Raw genomic sequence first — 19,270 nt, forward strand, 5'->3', positions numbered from 1 at the left:
GTGTATATAATTCTCTTGAACTTGATTATAATTCTTGTAGGGCCCGATAATCTGTGGCCCTGGCCTATTTATTCATTGGGGCCCAAGGCCCGGGCCGAGGAAGGTTATAGCCAAGGATAGGTAATGCAAGTACAAAATAGTCCTGAGACACAGCTGAGGACGATTCAGTCCTCGGCATGTCCGAGGTCCCCCTGGAAGGAAGGACAAAAACGGAACAGAAACAGTCTGGAAAAAATCTAAAAATATCTATGTCAATAGGGAAGGACACCCTGGATAGTTTAACGACCAAGGACAAAGGGAAAGCTGCACTTACTGCCATTCAATACTCTGTACCTGACAGAGCCATACCCTTCAGCTTTTACAACCACCCCCAACTACTCTGAGTATGGGCTGATGGGACAAGTATCAGTCTTGGAAAATCGAACCCCACACGTGGACGTTGGATAAGGAAGACAGGCTAGTATAAAAGGAAAAATAAGCAATCCGGGGAAAGGGGTTGGGAAAAATGGCCAAAAACCAAAGCCTCCCAGCCCGCCTCCAGGAGAAAGACTCCCCAGGACGAACACGATTTAAACCATATATGAACACCACGAAAAACCCGCCGTCTGGTGACTAAGGCCTAGCCTTTCAAACCCACGCTCTATAAATGATATTGTTTAGGCATTTTTACGTGTGAACCCAACACTGTTATGGTTCGTTACAAATTGAGTCCTTACAGTTCTTATTGCTACAGTTTTATTTTTTATTTTTTATTTTTTATTATTTTTTATACAGATTCTCATATGTCCCCCTAGTAATGGGGGTCTTTCTTCTTTATATTACCATGTTTTTCTTCATTTCAGCCTTCCACGTGTAGATCAAGTTGCCAGCTTTGATCCTTGTCCCATTAGCACATTCCTGAAGTCATTGGGGGTAACTGTAAGGCTGAATACTACTATTCAGGTATCACATTTACATAAATGCGGTCAAGAAGTTAGCTGCAGAGCATTTAATGCAGTAGCAGCAGCCAAGGTTGTCAAAATCGCGATCCGGATCGTAAAATCGCACGATTTTACGATCCCACCTCACCAAAAAGATTAAAATCGTAGCAGGATCGCAAAAATGTTAGGATCGTTTGTAGGATCGTGTAGGATCGTATAGGATCGTAGGATCGTATGGGATCCTACCGATCCTACCATTAGGCTTTTTTGGATTTTTTTTTTTTTTTTTTTTTAAGTGGGATTCATTTGGGTCATTTGGGTTAGTCCAGTAAAATAATGCCTGGCCCACCTAATGGTCCAATACCCACAAGCCCAATGAATTAAAGTCCTAAATTACCCCTCTCTCAAAATAAAATCCCAAAAAAACCTATACTACTTAAGTTAAGTTTTCAAACAAAACCTAAATATTTTAGAAACACTAAAAAGCTTCAGCAGTCAACAGACTCAAACACACAACACACGCACCTGCTCCCTCCCGCGCGCCTCCACAGTCCGACTCCCCTGTTAAAAACCCAGCACTCAGCCCTCTCAATGGTGAACTATTGCTACTCTCAATCTTTCTTAAGTATTTAGAAACTTTCAAAAACCAGCACCTCAGTCCCGCACGGTCGCATCTGCTCAATTCTCTGTCAAAAGCTCCAGAACGTAGTAGCTCTGTCCCGCGCACCTCCACAGTCCCCTGTCAAAAACCCAGCACTCAGCCCTCTCAATGGTGAGCTATTGCTTCTTTCAATCCTTCTTAAGTATTTAGAAACATTTAGAAACCAACACCTCAGTCCCGCACCTCCTCAATCGAGTCAATCCTCTGTCAAAAACCCAGCACCTCTCAGCCCTGTCAATGATGTTGCCGTGAGCCATTGCTGCCCTTTAAGCTTTCTGGTAATCTTTTTTGGTAGTTAGTACTTATTAAGTTAGTAGTTTATCATTTATTTGCACTTTGATAGCTTGATTCCAGATTGTTGTGTTGTGTTGTGTTTATGTTTTTATTTTTCTATTTTGTTAACTAAATTAAGTAAAATTTGAAAAATTAAGAAACAGGGTCTTTAGTATTTGATTCTTTGAGAAATATTAGTAAACACAATTAGTAGTTTAGAATTGCACATAACCTGTTTGATGAATTTTCTGTGTGATTTTTTTGAGCATGCTCTGTATCTTGGTGTCTTTTTTTGCGGCTCTAGTACAAATATACAATGTCTAATTTGGCTAGAAAGAAAATTAAGCGAAAAAATGCACCAGGAAATAGGTCTGACCTGGGATGGGAACATGGTGTTGAAGTAGGTTCAAGGCAAGTTCAATGTAATTATTGCAAAGAAATTCATAGTGGGGGTATATATAGGCTGAAGCATCATTTAGCTGGGACTAGGAAAAATGTTTCAGCTTGTCCTAGTGTGCCAGAAAAGGTGAGGGAAAAATTTGCGACTCTTTTGTATGCCCAATCTGAAGCATCTATAAAAAAGAAAAGGTGGTATACTATAGAAGAAGAGGATGATGGCAATGATGATGAATTAGTTGAAGTACAACAACTACATTCATCAAAAGGGAGGGGCAAACACATAGGCTCCATGGATAAGTTTGTTACAAAAAATAAGCAAGTAACAATGAATCGTGTGTTTAAAAAAGGAGAACGTGATCTAGTGATCCAACAAATTGCTAGATTCTTCTACACTAGTGCCATCCCTTTTAATTGTGTCAAAAATCCGGAGTTTCTGCAAATGATTGATATGATTTCAAGATTTGGGATTGGCCTCAAGCCTCCTTCCTATCATGAGATTAGGGAGACATGCTTGAAGAAAGAGGTAGATTTTACACAACAAATGCTTGAAGAATATAAGGTTGAATGGAAAAAAACAGGTTGTTCAATTATGTCTGATGGCTGGTCTGATAAGAAAAGGAGATCCATTTGTAATTTTTTGGTGAATAGTCCCAAAGGAACCATTTTCCTATACTCTATAGACACATCTAACATATCTAAAACAGCTGAAAAAGTTTGTCAAATGTTAGATGAAGTTGTCGATAGGGTTGGAGAGGAGAATGTTGTGCAATTGGTGACTGACAATGCTGCTAACTACAAACTAGCTGGAGAGATGTTGATGCAGAAGAGAAAGTGCCTGTTTTGGACTCCATGTGCTGCCCATTGCTTGGATTTGATACTTGAGGATTTTGAAAAAAAGATTAAGGACCATAAGTACACAATTGCAAAGGGGAAGAAGATTACAACGTTCATATATTCTAGAGCTATGCTTTTAAATTGGTTGAGGGATTTCACTAAAGGGAGGGAATTGATTAGACCTGCTGCCACTAGATTTGCAACATCATATTTGACATTGTCATGCCTTAATGAGTTCAAAGGAGAATTGATGGCAATGTTTTCTTCTGAACAATGGAGGTGTAGTAAATTTGCAAAAACAAAAGAAGGGAAAAGAATTCATGCCATAGTTATGGATAACAATGGCTTTTGGCGACTTGTTGTCAAATGCTTGAAGGCCGCAATACCCCTTTTAAAGGTGCTTCGCCTGGTTGATTCTGATACACCTCCAATGGGATTCATTTATCAAGAAATGGAAAAAGCAAAAGAAGAAATACAGAAAAATTTCAATAATGTTCAAAAGAGGTAACCATTTTATTTATATCTTCCTTAAATTTACATTTGTTTTTAATTCATTAGCTTATTAAATATATATTCTTTTTTTTTAATATAATATCCACTGTTTTAAATTGTAGTTACAAAGAGATATGGGATATTATTGATGATCGATGGGAAGTGCAACTTCATAGGCCTTTGCATGCTGCGGGATACTATTTGAACCCTTCTATTCATTATGATCCTTCTTTTGATCCGGGTTCAGATATTAAATTAGGACTATATACGTGTCTTCAACGAATGGTTCCAGAAGTTAGTGATAGGAAAAAGATAGATATGCAACTTGAAAAATTCAAACAAGCAAAGGGGCTCTTTGGTATTGAAGCTGCCATACTAGCCAGAGATACCAAACAGCCAGGTAACAATTTTGTTTTTTGTTTTTTGTTTTACATTCAAATTCATCTTTATTAGTTGTAAATTTTATTCTTAAGACTAAGATATTATAATTCATATATGTATCAGCTGAATGGTGGGACTCATATGGAGATGATTGTCCTGAATTGAAAAAATTTGCTATAAGAATATTGAGCTTAACATGTAGCTCATCTGGTTGTGAAAGAAATTGGAGTGCGTTTGAAATGGTAAGACCAATTGACTTTGGTATATTATGACAAGATGGTTTTCTATTTTCTTTCTTAGTAAAAGTTTGTTTCTTCCCCCCTCCCTTGTGTTTGAGAATTCTCAATTAAAATTATTACAACTATAGGTACATTCAAAAAGGAGAAATCGCTTACACCAGAAAAAAATGAATGACTTGGTCTTTGTTATGTACAACTTGAAGATAAAACAAAAAAGAGCTAAACCATTGAGTACAAAAGAAGAAATTGGTTTGGAGAATTTGTCTTCTGATGATGAGTGGTTAGCAGCAGATTCTGTAGATTCAGAAGATGATAGTGCGGATTTTAATGAAGACAATGAAGGTATTAATTTATAACTTTAAAGCCTTCCTTTATAGCTAATATTTATACAAGTTATCAATGTATAGTTTGAATGTGTGACCACTAATCACTAATTTACATTTGTATACTTTACTTATCAAAAAAATTTGTATATTTTGGTTATCAATGTTAGGTGATGATGAGGTTTCAAGAGTTGCTGCCAAAGGAAAAAGTGTGCTAGTTCATGATGTTAGTGATGAATTTCCTGAGAATGATGATGGTTCTGATGATGATGATAGTGATCGGCCCCCACCTGGATTTGAGAGAGTTAGGGATTTCGATGATTACGCCATGGATGTTGATACTAGGAAGGATATAGATGATGAAATGAGATATGACAATGATAGTGACTAGATTAGAAGAACTTTAGAATGAGAATTCTCTTTTGGATTTTATATTTGTAATTAGCTAGTTTACCTTAGATTGAGAATTCTCTTTTTGAATTACATATTGTAAATTTGTAGTTAGCTAGTTTTTATATGCTAACTAGCCTAACTTATTTTGGATTTGGAACTTAGAATTTGGAAAACATTTTCCATATGTGTAGATAATATTTTGGTACTTAATTGCTAATTAAACATGTATTGAACTTTTTAGATATATTATGTCAAAAGTTAAATATATTTTGTTTCGTTAGAATAACATAAGAACAATGTAGTGCGTGTAAATTACATTTTATGATGCAATTTTTGTTTTTTAATGGATGAATTCATATTTTAAGTGATTATATAACATACAAAGTTATTATCAATAGGATTTTTGCTTAAAATCTGAAAATAGGTAAGATCTTACGATTTACGATTCGATCCTACGATCCACGATCTTACCTACCTCCAACGATCCTACGTAGGATCCCGATTTTGACAACCTTGGCAGCAGCTTTCTTCTAGATAGTTCTCAGCTTGCCCTTGTCCTATTCTCTCTTGATACTTATCCTTATCAATAAAATTGTCTGGTGTGTCGTTCTTGATGGCAAGTCGAACCTCTGACCTCTACTCTGCTTAGTCGAGGAGGCATTTTCCTTGGACTACTTTCCCAAACCTTTATGACCAAAATTCTTCCATAACTTACTTATTTGTACGTAGATATGGCAAAATGGGTGGGTCGGGTTGAGCCGGGTTCAAGTCAGGTCAATCGGGTTGCATGTCAAACGGGTTGTTGTAGGTCAAAAACAGGTCATTTTAAGCTGGTTAAAAACTGGTTCGGGTCAATCGGGTTGTAGGTCGGGTCGGGTTGACCTGTATTTTTCACATGAATTTTTTTTATAAAGAAAACAACATGCATTTGCCATTTGGAAAGTCATACAACAAATTACTTTGAATTCACCACTTATATCAAGAATGAACTACACTTATTAATACTTATTCAATAACTTTAAAAATTATACAAATCCTATCATTGCTATCTAAAACAAAATAACACAAAGATAAGTAACAAAAATACACAAGTTTTATTTCTACACAATATCAACATCCCAAAATATAAAACAAAATTACAAATGACTTATTGGATAATTCATTTGACAAAGAATAAAAACATATAAGAAATTTACAATCTTGAAAATTAATTTTATAATCTATTGTCAATTGTGGTTGGCACTCTATTTCAATTTGAGATATACATTAAAGTTTGATTGTTTACTTATTTATACATTGTCTCTTTTATGAATATCATATCATTGTTAAGCAACACACACTCTAGGAAATATAATAATTTATTTTGAAAAATCGTTTATTTTGGACATAAATTGTTAAAAAATAGGTCTAAGCATTCATAATTTATGTTAATTTGGCTTTATTATTTTCACACTTGTAAATGTTTCTCACATATGTTTATAATTTTAAATCTATGTTTTTAACTGTACTGTAACCAAATTATCTTGGCATGTACTTTGCTATTTAATATCTAAAAATGTTTACTCATTACAGAATGCTCAACCATTCATCTTTCAATTAATTTGCATGCAGTTATGTAAATGTCTCAATTGTTTCCTTAAAACTCACAACAAACAATTAAACCAATATTGTCTTAATTTTATTATTTTTTTTACCCAAAATTTTTTTTAAAAATGATTCGGGTTTGGGTCGGGTTGACCCACACAAAAAAACATGGGTCGGGTCACAGATCAACTTGTTTTTGTTTCGGGTCAAAAAAATCGGATTCGGGTTAGGTATTTTTCGGGTCAGGTCAGAAAATTCTGACCCATTTTTCCATGTCTATTTGTATGTCTTCGTTAAGGTTTAACCATCCTCGAACAGCTAAATGTCCTCGGACAAGGCCCGCGGTCTAATATATATTCTTGGACCCTTCATCCCTACAATAATAATCAGACATTGGAGAAAACTTTTACTCAAACTCAAGCTTTGCTTTTGTTTATTTTCCTGCTATTAGCAGCATGTGCAACATATTATTATTTGGGCCAGTGCCTATTTGTTTGGGTCCCTAGAAACTTATTTATTGTTTGATTTTTAAAATTTTTTTGGGGTTCCCTAAAATTGTTGTAGAAAATGAAAAAAAGAAGAAGGAATTATTGTATTTTTTTTTTAGTTCTTATTTTAAATATTTAAAAATAGGTTTTTTTTTTTTTTTTTAAGGTTTTTAATTTGACATGAGTAGATAAATCCATGTGTCATGTTTCAATTGGATCAATTAGTACACTTCATAAGTTTATATGGCATTTAATAGACACGTCAACAAAAAACTAATAAAGAGACCGCTGATGCAAATTAAGTATAATTTCATGAAGTAAAATCTAAATTCTGAAATTTTAAAATATAAAATTCAAAGACTTTTAAACTTTAGGGATGTTATTTGCACTTTAACCTTATTTTTAATACTAGGTTTTAAGGTTTTCCAACTCAAAACAAGGTTTGTTAAGGAATTGTTTTCACTCTTTTTGACTAGGTAGTATTGGGGGGGTGGGGGGGGGGGGGGTTGAGATTATTTATTTATTTATTTTGGATTATAGAATTCTTTCTTGTAAATTCAAAGAATTATTTATAAATTTAAGTATTTCTACTCGAATAAAAATTGACCTAACATTATCATGCTTCCTTTTCTGCATTAAGAACTGACACATAATGAGTAGGACTTGATGTTGTATAAAATTTCTAGAAGTTCACCAATCCTTGTCTCCATCATATCATCAATTTTATATTTTGTATTTATATGGGATTTGTGGGTGTAAAATAACTTTTAGCGACGTTACTAAATAATAATAATCTATTGCTAAATTTAGGACCAGCTGGAAAAAAAAATTATATATATATATATATATATTTTACTAGGTCTAGGATATATATGCATCCAAAAGCTTGAACCGAATTCCAAATTAGAGCCACTATATTTTTTTAATTCTACATTTCTAGAAAGAAAAAATTATATTATTATTAGACTGTTTCAAACAGTTTAAAATCACAAACCGATATTATTATATAATCATTAAAACAAATGGAAATGTTGTGGGTTTCAGTTAACTCAACTGGTAAAGTATTTGATGGTTGTATAAGAGATCTGGAGTTCAATCCCCGCCTACACCAAAAACTGATTGGTGTCTTGGTCTGATGATAAAGAGCTATCATCAGGAGCGGACGTCATAGGTTAAAAATCTCTCCAAAAAAACAAATGGAAATGTTACTTATCTACCGTTTGAATTTTTTTAGTCATTGTTTGACATTCCCACCAAATTAATAGGCTCATAAATAAGTTTTTTTTTTCCCCTCTCAATAAAGGATAATAGGATCCTTCTAAATCTAATCCTTATTTTCTGTCTACATCCTGACTTAGCAAGTTAGAGATGTGAATAAACCCAATCCTGAAACAATAATGAGGCTCAGGAGAAAGTATCTTCTGCATTGAATAGATGCACTATGCATCTCACAACATATAGGTTTCCTTTAGTAGCAAACCCACATTACTATAAGATAATCATTAATTAGATGGACATCGATGGAGAATAGGCTTAGAGTTAGTTTATATATGGGCAAGACATATAAACATGTACATGCTAACCCCAACAAATTAGAGAGAAGTAGGACAAAAAAGCCGGGAGGCTTCTGAAGTGGCCAAATTAGAAAGGGGTGGAATTGGATGTTCAACAAATCTCCCCAATTGAGGTTCAAATCTCCCTAATATTAGAGATTGTAGCTAGAGCATATGTGTGGCACAAATGTTTTCTATGTAATTATGTAGGAATTGTTTTAACAATTATCAAAACGATTCATACGTGATTGGTCATGAGAAAAGCTTAAAATGGCCAAATTAGAAAGGGGTGTAATTGGAGGCACCCCAATTGAGTTAGTGCATAAATGTGTGGCACATAGCCACAAATATCTTCTATGGTTCTTGTCGGGCTAAAAATTTGGAGCCTAAGCCCAAAATGTATGGAGTCTTGGTCCAATGAGTCCAATACAATAAATTTGCAGAGAATGGGTCAAAGAACTGAGTCCTAATGAATTGGACAACGGCTAGTATTGGATCAAAAGACAATCAAGCACAAATAAGAGATATTGATGTCTGTGGACTTTCAGTCCGAGGAGGCCACAATTATTGTATATTGATCATAGTTAGATACTAAGATAGTTTAGATTGTTACAGTGTTTTCTTTTTGTTTTTCTGATCCCTTTCTCATGGGGGTTCTTCCACATTTTATAGCTCCTTTATGATCATCTTGACCCTACACTTGTTGATAATCTGAATCCACACTTGAGTGCCCATCCCATTAGACACCCTTTTCAGCCTTCTGTGAGTTGTGGTAGCTAAGACAGCACTGTTCAGAGGTTTTCTCCACATAAATGCGGTCAGAAAAGTAATTGCAATGCATTTAATATGGTGGTAGCAGTTTTTTCTTAGATATTTTGAGTTTCCTTCCTTCTCGTACTTTCACAGGGCACATTTAGTGTATACTTGGACTACACTTGTTGTGTTTGAGGAGGTATTCCTCCTCGGATATCCTTCTATTCATACCCCACTTGTGAGATTTCAACTGGGAATCCCTTAGTAGCTATTCGTTCCTCCTCGGACTTGTCTATGTCCTCGGACATGGCCCAAGATCCAATACGCTACTTTGGGCCCTAGTCCCTACAGATCTATATATGTGAAAGGGGTGGGAATTGTTTTTAATAATACTCATGTCATCATGTGTAACAATTCTTACACATATATATTTGATCATGAGAAACCCTTAATTTTCTATCAATAAAAGTGAAGGGACAATTGGGAAAAATCACATGAACCTATGACTACTAAAAATTTCCCTAAAAGGGAAGGCACAATTCGAAAATCATTCAATTGATGCATGTAGCATGTGACAGGATCACATGATCCACTTTATTTTTGAAAAGGAAAATACTAAAGGAAATCATCTTTTTTATTATATAAACCTTACAAAGTGATGTAACAATGAATATAATTAGTAGACTTCAACTACTATTTAAATTATGGGTTCTAGTTTGCTCAACTGATAAAGTCTCTAATGGTTGCATAAGATATTTGAAGTTCAATTCTCGCCTACACAAAAAATCAATTGGTTTTTTGGTTGAAACTCTATCCCAAAAAAAAAAAAAAACCTACTATTTAATTTTTTTTTTTGGTAATTTGTAACACATCTATTTGTAAGTTCTATATCACAAAATTTGTAGTATTTTTTTGGAAATTTTTGAAAAATAAAATGTAAGAGAAGGTATACAGTATACCATCCTTATAGTAATAATGAACTCAAGTGCTAGTTGGGACTCGGGACTCAGGACTCAGGAAGGATCGAAATTAGGGAAAAGAGGTTGTGTGCTGCAAAGAGTCGGTAACATTGATACGGTGCCTTTTGAATGGAAGAAAATCACTGGAAGACTTTAGTGGGAAATTGACATATGGTTTTCTCACGGTTGGTTTGACAATTGACACAAATTTTTGGCAAGTTGTCTCCTTCATTTAATAAAGTGCCGAAAGAGAAAGTAAAGATTCAAGCCAATGAGGAATTAGAACACAAAATGCTCTATCACCACACACTCTTGATACGATGGTCACTCCACAAGTATAAGTGCTTATAGGGTATGGGGAGTAAGGGTTGGGGTTCAAGTCTTCATAATGGAGCTTCACACACATATACACTTAGATTATGTTAGAGTAGAATTTCTATCTTGTAAAAAAAAAACACAAAATGCTTTGTATACTTAAGAAAGTAGAAAAAAATTTGGACCATGGCTTAGCTCTTCTTCTTCCTCTTCTTCTTCTTTTGTAACGGATAGGGTATTGGTTTAGGAAATTTTTTTTAGAAAATTTTTTTGAAAAAAAAAAAAGTAATTAGTTTTTTTAACAACTTTTTATATTTTTTTATAAAAGTAATATTAAAATTTTTCTAAAATAGTTTATTAACAAATACCCAAAAAACATCCTAAAATAATATTTTTTACATAACCCTCCCTTTTTTTCTTTTTTTTCTTTTTTGATGGGAACCCTCCCTTTATTTATACATACAAATTAGAAAGCTATGTTTTTAAATGGAAAATACCCTGGGCTACCTTATTTACTTTTTTTTTTTTTTTTTTTAGAAAGAGCTATTGTGGGGCCCAAATGATTTATGGGCCAGGCCCATCTACCCAGAGAGAATCCGAAGGCCCAAGTCGAGAAGGGATATGGCCCAAACTCGACAAGATAACCTTTGGATACCGCCGAGGGCAGTTCAGTCCTCGGCAGACCCAAAGTACCCCCAGAAAGAAGGGTAAAAACGGTATAGGACTGAAACTTGGAAGAAAGATCTAAAATATCCAGGGAAAGCTGCTGTTACTGCCATTTAATGCTCTGAACCTGACAGAGCCGCATTCTTTGGCTTTTACAACCCTTCCCAACGACTTTGGGTATGGACTGACGGGACAAGTATCAGCCTTGGAAAGGTTGACCCTATACGTGGATGAAGGATAGTGGACGCAGGCGAGTATAAAAGGAAAAATATGGAACCTAGAGAGGAGGTTGGGAAAAATGGCCAAAAACCAGAGTTTCCCAGCCCACCTCCAGGAGAAAGACTCCAGGGGTGAAGGAAAACTTAAACTTGTACGAACACCACGAAAAACCCACCGCCTGTCGATCAAGGCCTAGCCTTCCAAACCCACGCTCTACAAATGATATTGTTAGGGCCTTTTCACGTGCGAACCCGACACTGTTACGGTCCGCCACGAATCGTGTCCTTACAATTGGCGCCGTCTGTGGGAAGGCTTGTGTGTTGGCATAGGCGGTAGGTCGAAATAGTTCCTTTTTTATTCCTAACAATTGGTTATAGAGTTTCAGCGTAAAGTTCCGTTAGGGGCTATGCTTCTTGATTAGGGGCTACGTTTGTCAGCGTTAATTGCGTGAATAATTCTAGGGGCTTGGCCGAGGAGCTAACTCCCGTAAAACCAAGTTCCAGTGCCAAAGAAAACTAGGTTTTGGACAGAATCAGGGCATTGCATAGTCCTTGGACTCAAGCCTATAGGGAAACCAACTACTTGGATGAGGAACCAACTATTTAAAAAAAAAAAAAAAAAAAAAACTATGGCACATAAACCTCAAAATCCATCCGAAGAGAACTCCGCGTTAACAGATGGGTTAATACCTTGATTGCGCGGATTCCTCGGTCTACCCTCGGATCCCCAGTATCAAAGGGGTTGATGCGATACGGCGCAACATATTACCCAAAAGCACAACCAAAGTCCCTCGCTACTCAGCTACCCTCTCGGACGAATTATTTAGAGTTTATCGTTCTCGGACATCGCTCTAGCATGCATCGCGCAGCACTCATCGGTTATCCCAGTTAGTTCCAAGAGTTTAATTTATTGAGGATTAACCTTGTTATGCTTGATAATATTTGTAAGTTTAAACTAGTAGGAATCTGTGTTAAGGCATTTTTCTGCCTGGAATATCATTAAGGGCAAGCTTATATTTAATATTCATGCATAAAGTAATTGTTACGGAGAAGAAAGATATGTATAGAGAAATAGACACATATTTTATTAAGACAAAGGAACAGTACAGTGTACAATGAAAAGCTGAAACAAAGCTTACATTAAAGCTAACTACGTAAGTAACGAAAAATACAAGAGAGTGAAGATAAAGCCGAGGAGGTAGCACAGAGGAGAAGTTGGCTACTACCTCGAGACCTTATTCCTCCTCAATGCTTTTGCACGCCCATAACTCAAGCAGCAAAAGAACCCGACTTAAGCCTCACACCGCTGAGGGAAAGATGCAGGGAGCCGGAAGCTGAGGAGCCTTCACCAAAAATTTGCCTGCAACAAGGCAGAGGCGCTGGGGGCGGAGAATCTTTCTTCTGACACACCAAAAATTTGGCATGAACAGAACCTGCTTCGGATTTTGACTAAAAGAGGGAGAAACACCCTTTCCCCTCTGTCAAACTGGAATATTCTCTTGAATTTGTGCCTCCTTTGCCCGTGCCTCACCATCTGGAGTCTCAGGAGGACACGGCGCCTTTGTGGCGGAGAGAGCTCTTTTGCCCCAACCCTCGCTTCGAACATGATGTACTAGGAGAGAAGATTGAAGGATTTGTGCGAAAGTAAAGCGACTTTCTCTCCTATTTATTTAAGAGATAAGGTGGAGGCATTTTACTCACGCGGCGTCCCAAGGAACGCTACAAACAAAATGTCTCTGGCTCGATTTCCAACGTCGTCTGCAACCCTGAGGCTAAAGGAGTCTCGAGAAGGCGCACCTCGAACACTGGGACGCCAAAAAGTACCGCGTGATCAAAGACTACGGAAATACCTCTTAATTTGCGGGCCCAGTAAATTCGCGGCCCAGGCCCGTTCAGCATAGGAGCCCAGGGACAGAACCAAGGCCTTGCATGGTCCTTGGACCCAAGCCTATGGGAAAACCAAGTACAAAAAATTATAATTATTACAAGTTTTGGACAGAACCAAGGCCTTGCATGGTCCTCGGACTCAAGCCTATGGGGAAACCAAGTACATAAAAAAATTACAAGTTTTGGACAGAACCAAGGCCTTGCATGGTCCTCGGACTCAAGCCTATGGGGAAACCAAGTACATAAAAAAATTACAAGTTTTGGACAGAACCAAGGCCTTGCATGGTCTTCGGACCCAAGCCTATGGGAAAACCAAGTACAAAAAATTATAATTATTACAAGTTTTGGACAGAACCAAGGCCTTGTATGGTCCTCGGACCCAAGCCAATGGGGAAACCAAATACTTTGATAAGAAAAGGTTTGAATTTCGTAAAGATGGGTTACTTGATAAAAATGTCAGGTCACTTCATCCACGGCTTAAACACCATAAAAGGTTAAGGCCAATAAAGGTGTAAGGAAGGTGGTGGAACGCCCCAGCATTTAGTCGTATAAGAAGGCTGTTCATTTGGTGGGTGATATATCTTCAAATGGTTATTCCTCACACGGCATCAAACCTTCGTTTTTCTCCTCGGCTAGCAGGGGGTAAGTATTACTTTTCACTGGTCGGCCTTATTGTGCCAAGCATTTCTATTAAAGTTATGGCGACATCTTTTTATTATCAAGTATTTTGGTCTTAGTCGTCATTGGTTTAGATGCTACATTATTGTGCCGAGCAGCGTTTGTAAATTTTTTTTTTTTTAAAAAAAGGGGCATAGAGACAAAACATGCGAAATAAAATAACAACAATTTTTATTAATACGAAAAATTATTACAACGTACAAAGAGGGGCTCAAACGAGCCTATACAAAATGTGAACTGCCTAAGCAACAATTACATCCGTAGTACAGATAAGTAAACTGTCAGGCGTCTTTTAAACTCGTCTTCAAAGTCTCTACAATCTCTGCCTCAATACTGCTCATATTACGATAATAACCTTCTTTGGGAAAAAATGAAGAAGAAGGAAATAGTAAGGAAGAAATCAATGAAGAAGATGGAGGACATGAGTAAAGAAGGAGGAGAAGAAGAGAGAAGAGATGAAAAGAAAGAAAAAGGAGTAAAAGAGGGAGAAGTGAAAGCACCAGGATGGATCTGGTGCTGGGAAGACTAAGAAAGGGAGACGGAGGATAGCACCAGTGAAGGAAGAGAGGAAGAAGTAGAGACACTTAGTCCCTGCCTCGATCCTAACTCTCAACACACTGGAGCCATACTAGGTATACTCATAGGAGAGCGGTTGGTACTGATGATGGGTGTTCTCGACTCAGTCACGCCGAAAGTTTGACGTGACAAGTCCCTGCTTCGGATTTTGACTGAAAGAATGGTGAGATTGATTTTGAGTCTTCGTCATCCCTGTCCCGATCGAGCCATAATGAGTTTTATTGGAACATGGCGTTTATGGGAGGGATTTGGCTCCTGCATCACTCGTTGTTATGGTAAAGTGTATCACGATTTAGTTTATAAACCAGTGGGTAAAATGAACCCTAGGGGAGGCCAAGTATTTCAAATCTCAGAAGGATGAAAAGGGATTCTTTACAAAAACAATAACCTCCTCCCTTCCTTCTTATACAGAGGGTGGAGCGGGAGACATTTAATAGGTTCAGATCTCCAAAGGAATCTGCCAACACAAACATGCTGGTTCCGTTTCTCCACCCCATCAAAACAAACCGCCGAATTAAAGTAGTCTCGTAAATAGTGGTCATTAAAAGCGCGTTTTGGATACTCAAACGATAAGAACGCATCAAGCGCGAAATCAAAAAAACTGTCTCATAGACCAGTGCATTTCTTGGACAGATGAAGAGCCGCCAGCATTATTAATAGGCCAAATTGATTGGGCCGTAGGAAGAGGTTCGGCATCACCAAAACCCCCCTTTCCAACCAAGAGGTTGGACAGCCGGGTTTTGAGGGGCTATTGTGGGGCCCAAATGATTTATGGGCCAGGCCCATCTACCCGGGGAGAATCCGAAGGCCCAAGCCCAAGCCGAGGAGGGCTATGACCCAAACTCGACAAGATAGCTTTTGGATACCGCCGAGGGCAGTTCAGTCCTCGGCAGACCCAAAGTACCCCCAGAAAGAAGGGTAAAAACGGTATAGGACTGAAACTTGGAAGAAATATCTAAAATATTCAGGGAAAGCTGCTGTTACTTCCATTTAATGCTCTGAACCTGACAGAGCCGCATTCTTTGGCTTTTACAACCCTTCCCAACGACTTTGGGTATGGACTGACGGGACAAGTATCAGCCTTGGAAAGGTTGACCCTATACGTGGATGAAGGATAGTGGACGCAGGCGAGTATAAAAGGAAAAATAAGGAACCTAGAGAGGAGGTTGGGAAAAATGGCCAAAAACCAGAGCCTCCCAGCCCACCTCCAGGAGAAAGACTCCAGGGGTGAAGGAAAACTTAAACTTGTACGAACACCACGAAAAACACACCGCCTGTCGATCAAGGCCTAGCCTTCCAAACCCACGCTCTACAAATGATATTGTTAGGGCCTTTTCACGTGCGAACCCGACACTGTTACGGTCCGCCACGAATCGTGTCCTTACAGCTACCTTATTTACTTATTATATCTAAAGTCAGACATAATTCTACTGATAGAACTTTTAGAACTAAAAAGCACTTCAATAAATAATAATAATAATAATAATAAAAGGTGCCTGGTGACCCATTAAGATTGCCTTTGGGATAGCTTATTTTTGGACAATTTTTTTTACTATTTTGCTTATTTTTGCTATTATTCATGGGTTTCATTATACTTTTGATACTATTCATGAGTCTCCCTGTATTATTTCAGCTAACTTTTAGCTTTATCTATCGTATTTTTAGCAAAAAAATTTTAATTTCAACTAAATAAACTATTCTTAAACGGACTCTAAAAAGAACTTTAAGGTCCTTAAAACTAAAAACGACTTTAATTGTAAGCCTAAAACTGAAATATTTAGAAAAAAAATGGTCTACAACTAATTGTTAATAATTTATAAATTTATAACTTTAAAGTATTATACACTGTTAATTCGCGACGCACTAAAAACATCAGAGTTTTACAGTTAAACCTCTAAAGGTTTGTCTTGCGCTACGTAATGCAGATCCTTAACATACTTGTTTAAGTTGAAAAGGTCTTTTGAGCAAAAAAGAGGGCAAAAAAACTTTCCAATTCACTGCTCATGATTTATGGACAGGGCTGGCTCAATGAATTTGGGGGCTCTAGGCGAAAGCTTTAAATGAGGCCTTTTATTATATTTAATTATAAATTCATATATTTTTTTCAATTAAAATTTATTTTTCTTGCTTTTCGAGAAGCAAAATTACTAATTAAATTTTTGCATTCAAATTCCGCTAACATTTCTTTTTCAATTGGTAACATGGCTAATCCACTTAATCTTTCTTGTGACATAATTGATCTTAAATAGGATTTTATTAATTTTAATTTTGAAAAACTTATTTCTACGGAAGCAACTGTAACAGGTATAGTTAGTAATATTCTGAAAGCAATACATACATTTGGAAAAGATTCTAACCTTTTTATATAATTTAGTACATTAATCGGAGAGTTTTCATTTATTTGCAAAACTTTTTTTAAAACTTTTAGTTTTTAAAATAAATCTAAACCATCAATATCAGAATAATTTTCATGTGTGAGAAAACATTCAAGATTAAGGCAATTTTTTTTCAGACTATAAAATTTTTTGATGGGATATTATATAATATATTATTACTATTTGGGGCCTCTTTATCAGTGGGGGCCTTAGGCCACTGCCTAAGTGGCCTATAGCTTCAGTCGGCCCTGTTTATGGATCCAGAACTTTAAAACACTTTTCACTATAATTTGTCAAACACCCAAAATACTAATGAGCTCTTCAGTTAAAACTTAAAACTTTATATCACAAAAGCTATATACTAAAAATTTATAACTAAAGCTCTACTTTCTAGAACAATGTCAAGTAAACATTATATCGTAGAAGCTCTAGTACTAAAGTTCTACATTTAAATCCCTACTTCCGATAGTTAGTTTCGATTGGGATGGTCGCAGGGTTGGACAGAGTTGGATCATGGGTGCTTTATCCTTGTTCCATCCCCTTTTCAGGACAAGTTATGGAGGTGTATAGGGTGGAGGCATTTTTCATTCCTAATTACTAATTAGGTAGCCCTATCACCAATGAGATAAGTATGAGAGAGAAAAGGGAGGGGTGGCAATGAGAGTGCCATGAGAAAACAAACAAGTGTTTATGAGATGAAAATAAAATATGTATAAAAATTAATTTATAAAAAAGCACTGCATAAAAATAAACTAAATTATATATACATATCACTCAAGGCGGAAAAAAATCTATGTGGGGCGGAACGAGATAGGATCAGTGGTGGCTCCAGAAATTTTTTCCAAGGTGATCATGAAGAAACTTAAATTAAACAAAATCTAATAAAAAGATAATTTCATATATTGACAACAACCAAAAATGAAAGCAAAAAATAAAAAAAATAAAAAAAAAACTCAAATATATGAAGTGTTACAATTTTCTTCTACGATTTTTTGATTAAAAAAAAATTTGAAATCGTTGCATGATAATTAATCTCATTATCAATACTGCAAGCTAAATCTTTTTCAAAATTTTACTTAAATAAAAATTTTCTTGGATTTTTCTTTTTGTTTGTAAGGGCTCTATATTGTTAAGAGGAACAAAGTTTGAGGACAAAATTTGACTACAAACTTAGTTGTAGTTTAAGACTATAATTTCCACTAAACAAATTAACATGACTACATATTTTGAAAATCTAACCTTTGAATTGTATGTTCTTTAAACGCATGTCAAATTTCATGTTAATCAGATGTTATTTACTATTTAATCCAAAAACTTATTTTTTTGCGTATAATTTTAAACTACAAAAACTAGAAATTTAAACATTTGATTGATGACATAAGTTATTTATCTCTGATCTTCTTGAAGTTTTGAAAGCATGGAGGATATAAGAAAAGAAAACAAAATGTAACCTAATTGTGGATTTGTCAAAATTCGTATCCAGTAAAAAAATATCGAGTGAAGTTGTAGCCTTAGTCTACAACTAAGTTAATTTATTGCTAAATTTTGTCTAAAGTTTAATTATATTGAGCTTAAAAAATTTTAGGGTGGTCACACATTTTTTTAAGGGTAAAAAAATCATAAAATTTTTAAATTTTATATATAACAATAATTTTTTTTTTTTTTTTTTTTTTTAACGTGGAGCCGCCAGTGGGTAGGATGGATTGAATGGGGCGGGAAATTTTCACCATCCCTAATGTCAGACAAGAATGAAGCCTTAACAAGTAGAATGAACTAAATAAGAATTTTTTTTTTTTTTTGAGAAGGGAACTAAATAAGAATTAAACAGGTAAGATGAGACTTTCTTGCCTCTATGTGGACTCTAATTTACCAACAAGTCTAACATGTAATAAAGATACTTTACCTTCTTCCATTCAATGACTTACTTTATAAGAAAAAAAAAATTCAAGTTACGCTTGATCTAATTTTTAATGACGTTACATCATTCTTTTTTCTTTTTTTTTAAAGGAATATTTCAACAAATCAATCTAGAATTACACTGTTTTGTTATACTTTTCATACTTACAAAATATCAAGATGGTTAGAAATCAATAACTATTTTATAATAAAAAGTTTAAATTTCAAGTATTTTTAATTTTAAAATTATATGCAAAACATGAGTTTATGGATTGGAAAATAAATAATATCAAATTAACATGAATTTTATGAGGCGAGATTTAAGTTACACTTGGGGTAATTTTTGACAATATTACACAATTTAATAATAATTTATTTGGACAAATTCACCATAGAATTACATTTTC

General features: G+C 35.6%; 1 protein-coding gene across 1 annotated transcript; it reads left to right on the top strand.

Moving 5' to 3' along the window:
- The first annotated feature begins 2,920 nt into the window (after window positions 1-2,920).
- LOC115994091 lies at window positions 2,921-4,962 on the top strand. The gene is made up of 5 exons (XM_031118118.1): window positions 2,921-3,591; window positions 3,702-3,979; window positions 4,084-4,202; window positions 4,328-4,541; window positions 4,693-4,962. The coding sequence occupies exons 1-5, from the start codon at window positions 2,975-2,977 to the stop codon at window positions 4,911-4,913; spliced, it is 1,449 nt and encodes a 482-aa protein (XP_030973978.1). The 5' UTR covers window positions 2,921-2,974; the 3' UTR covers window positions 4,914-4,962.
- Window positions 4,963-19,270: the final 14,308 nt, after the last annotated feature.

This window comes from Quercus lobata, chromosome 6 (assembly GCF_001633185.2).
Source record: "Quercus lobata isolate SW786 chromosome 6, ValleyOak3.0 Primary Assembly, whole genome shotgun sequence".
In the NCBI taxonomy this organism is placed as follows: domain Eukaryota; kingdom Viridiplantae; phylum Streptophyta; class Magnoliopsida; order Fagales; family Fagaceae; genus Quercus; species Quercus lobata.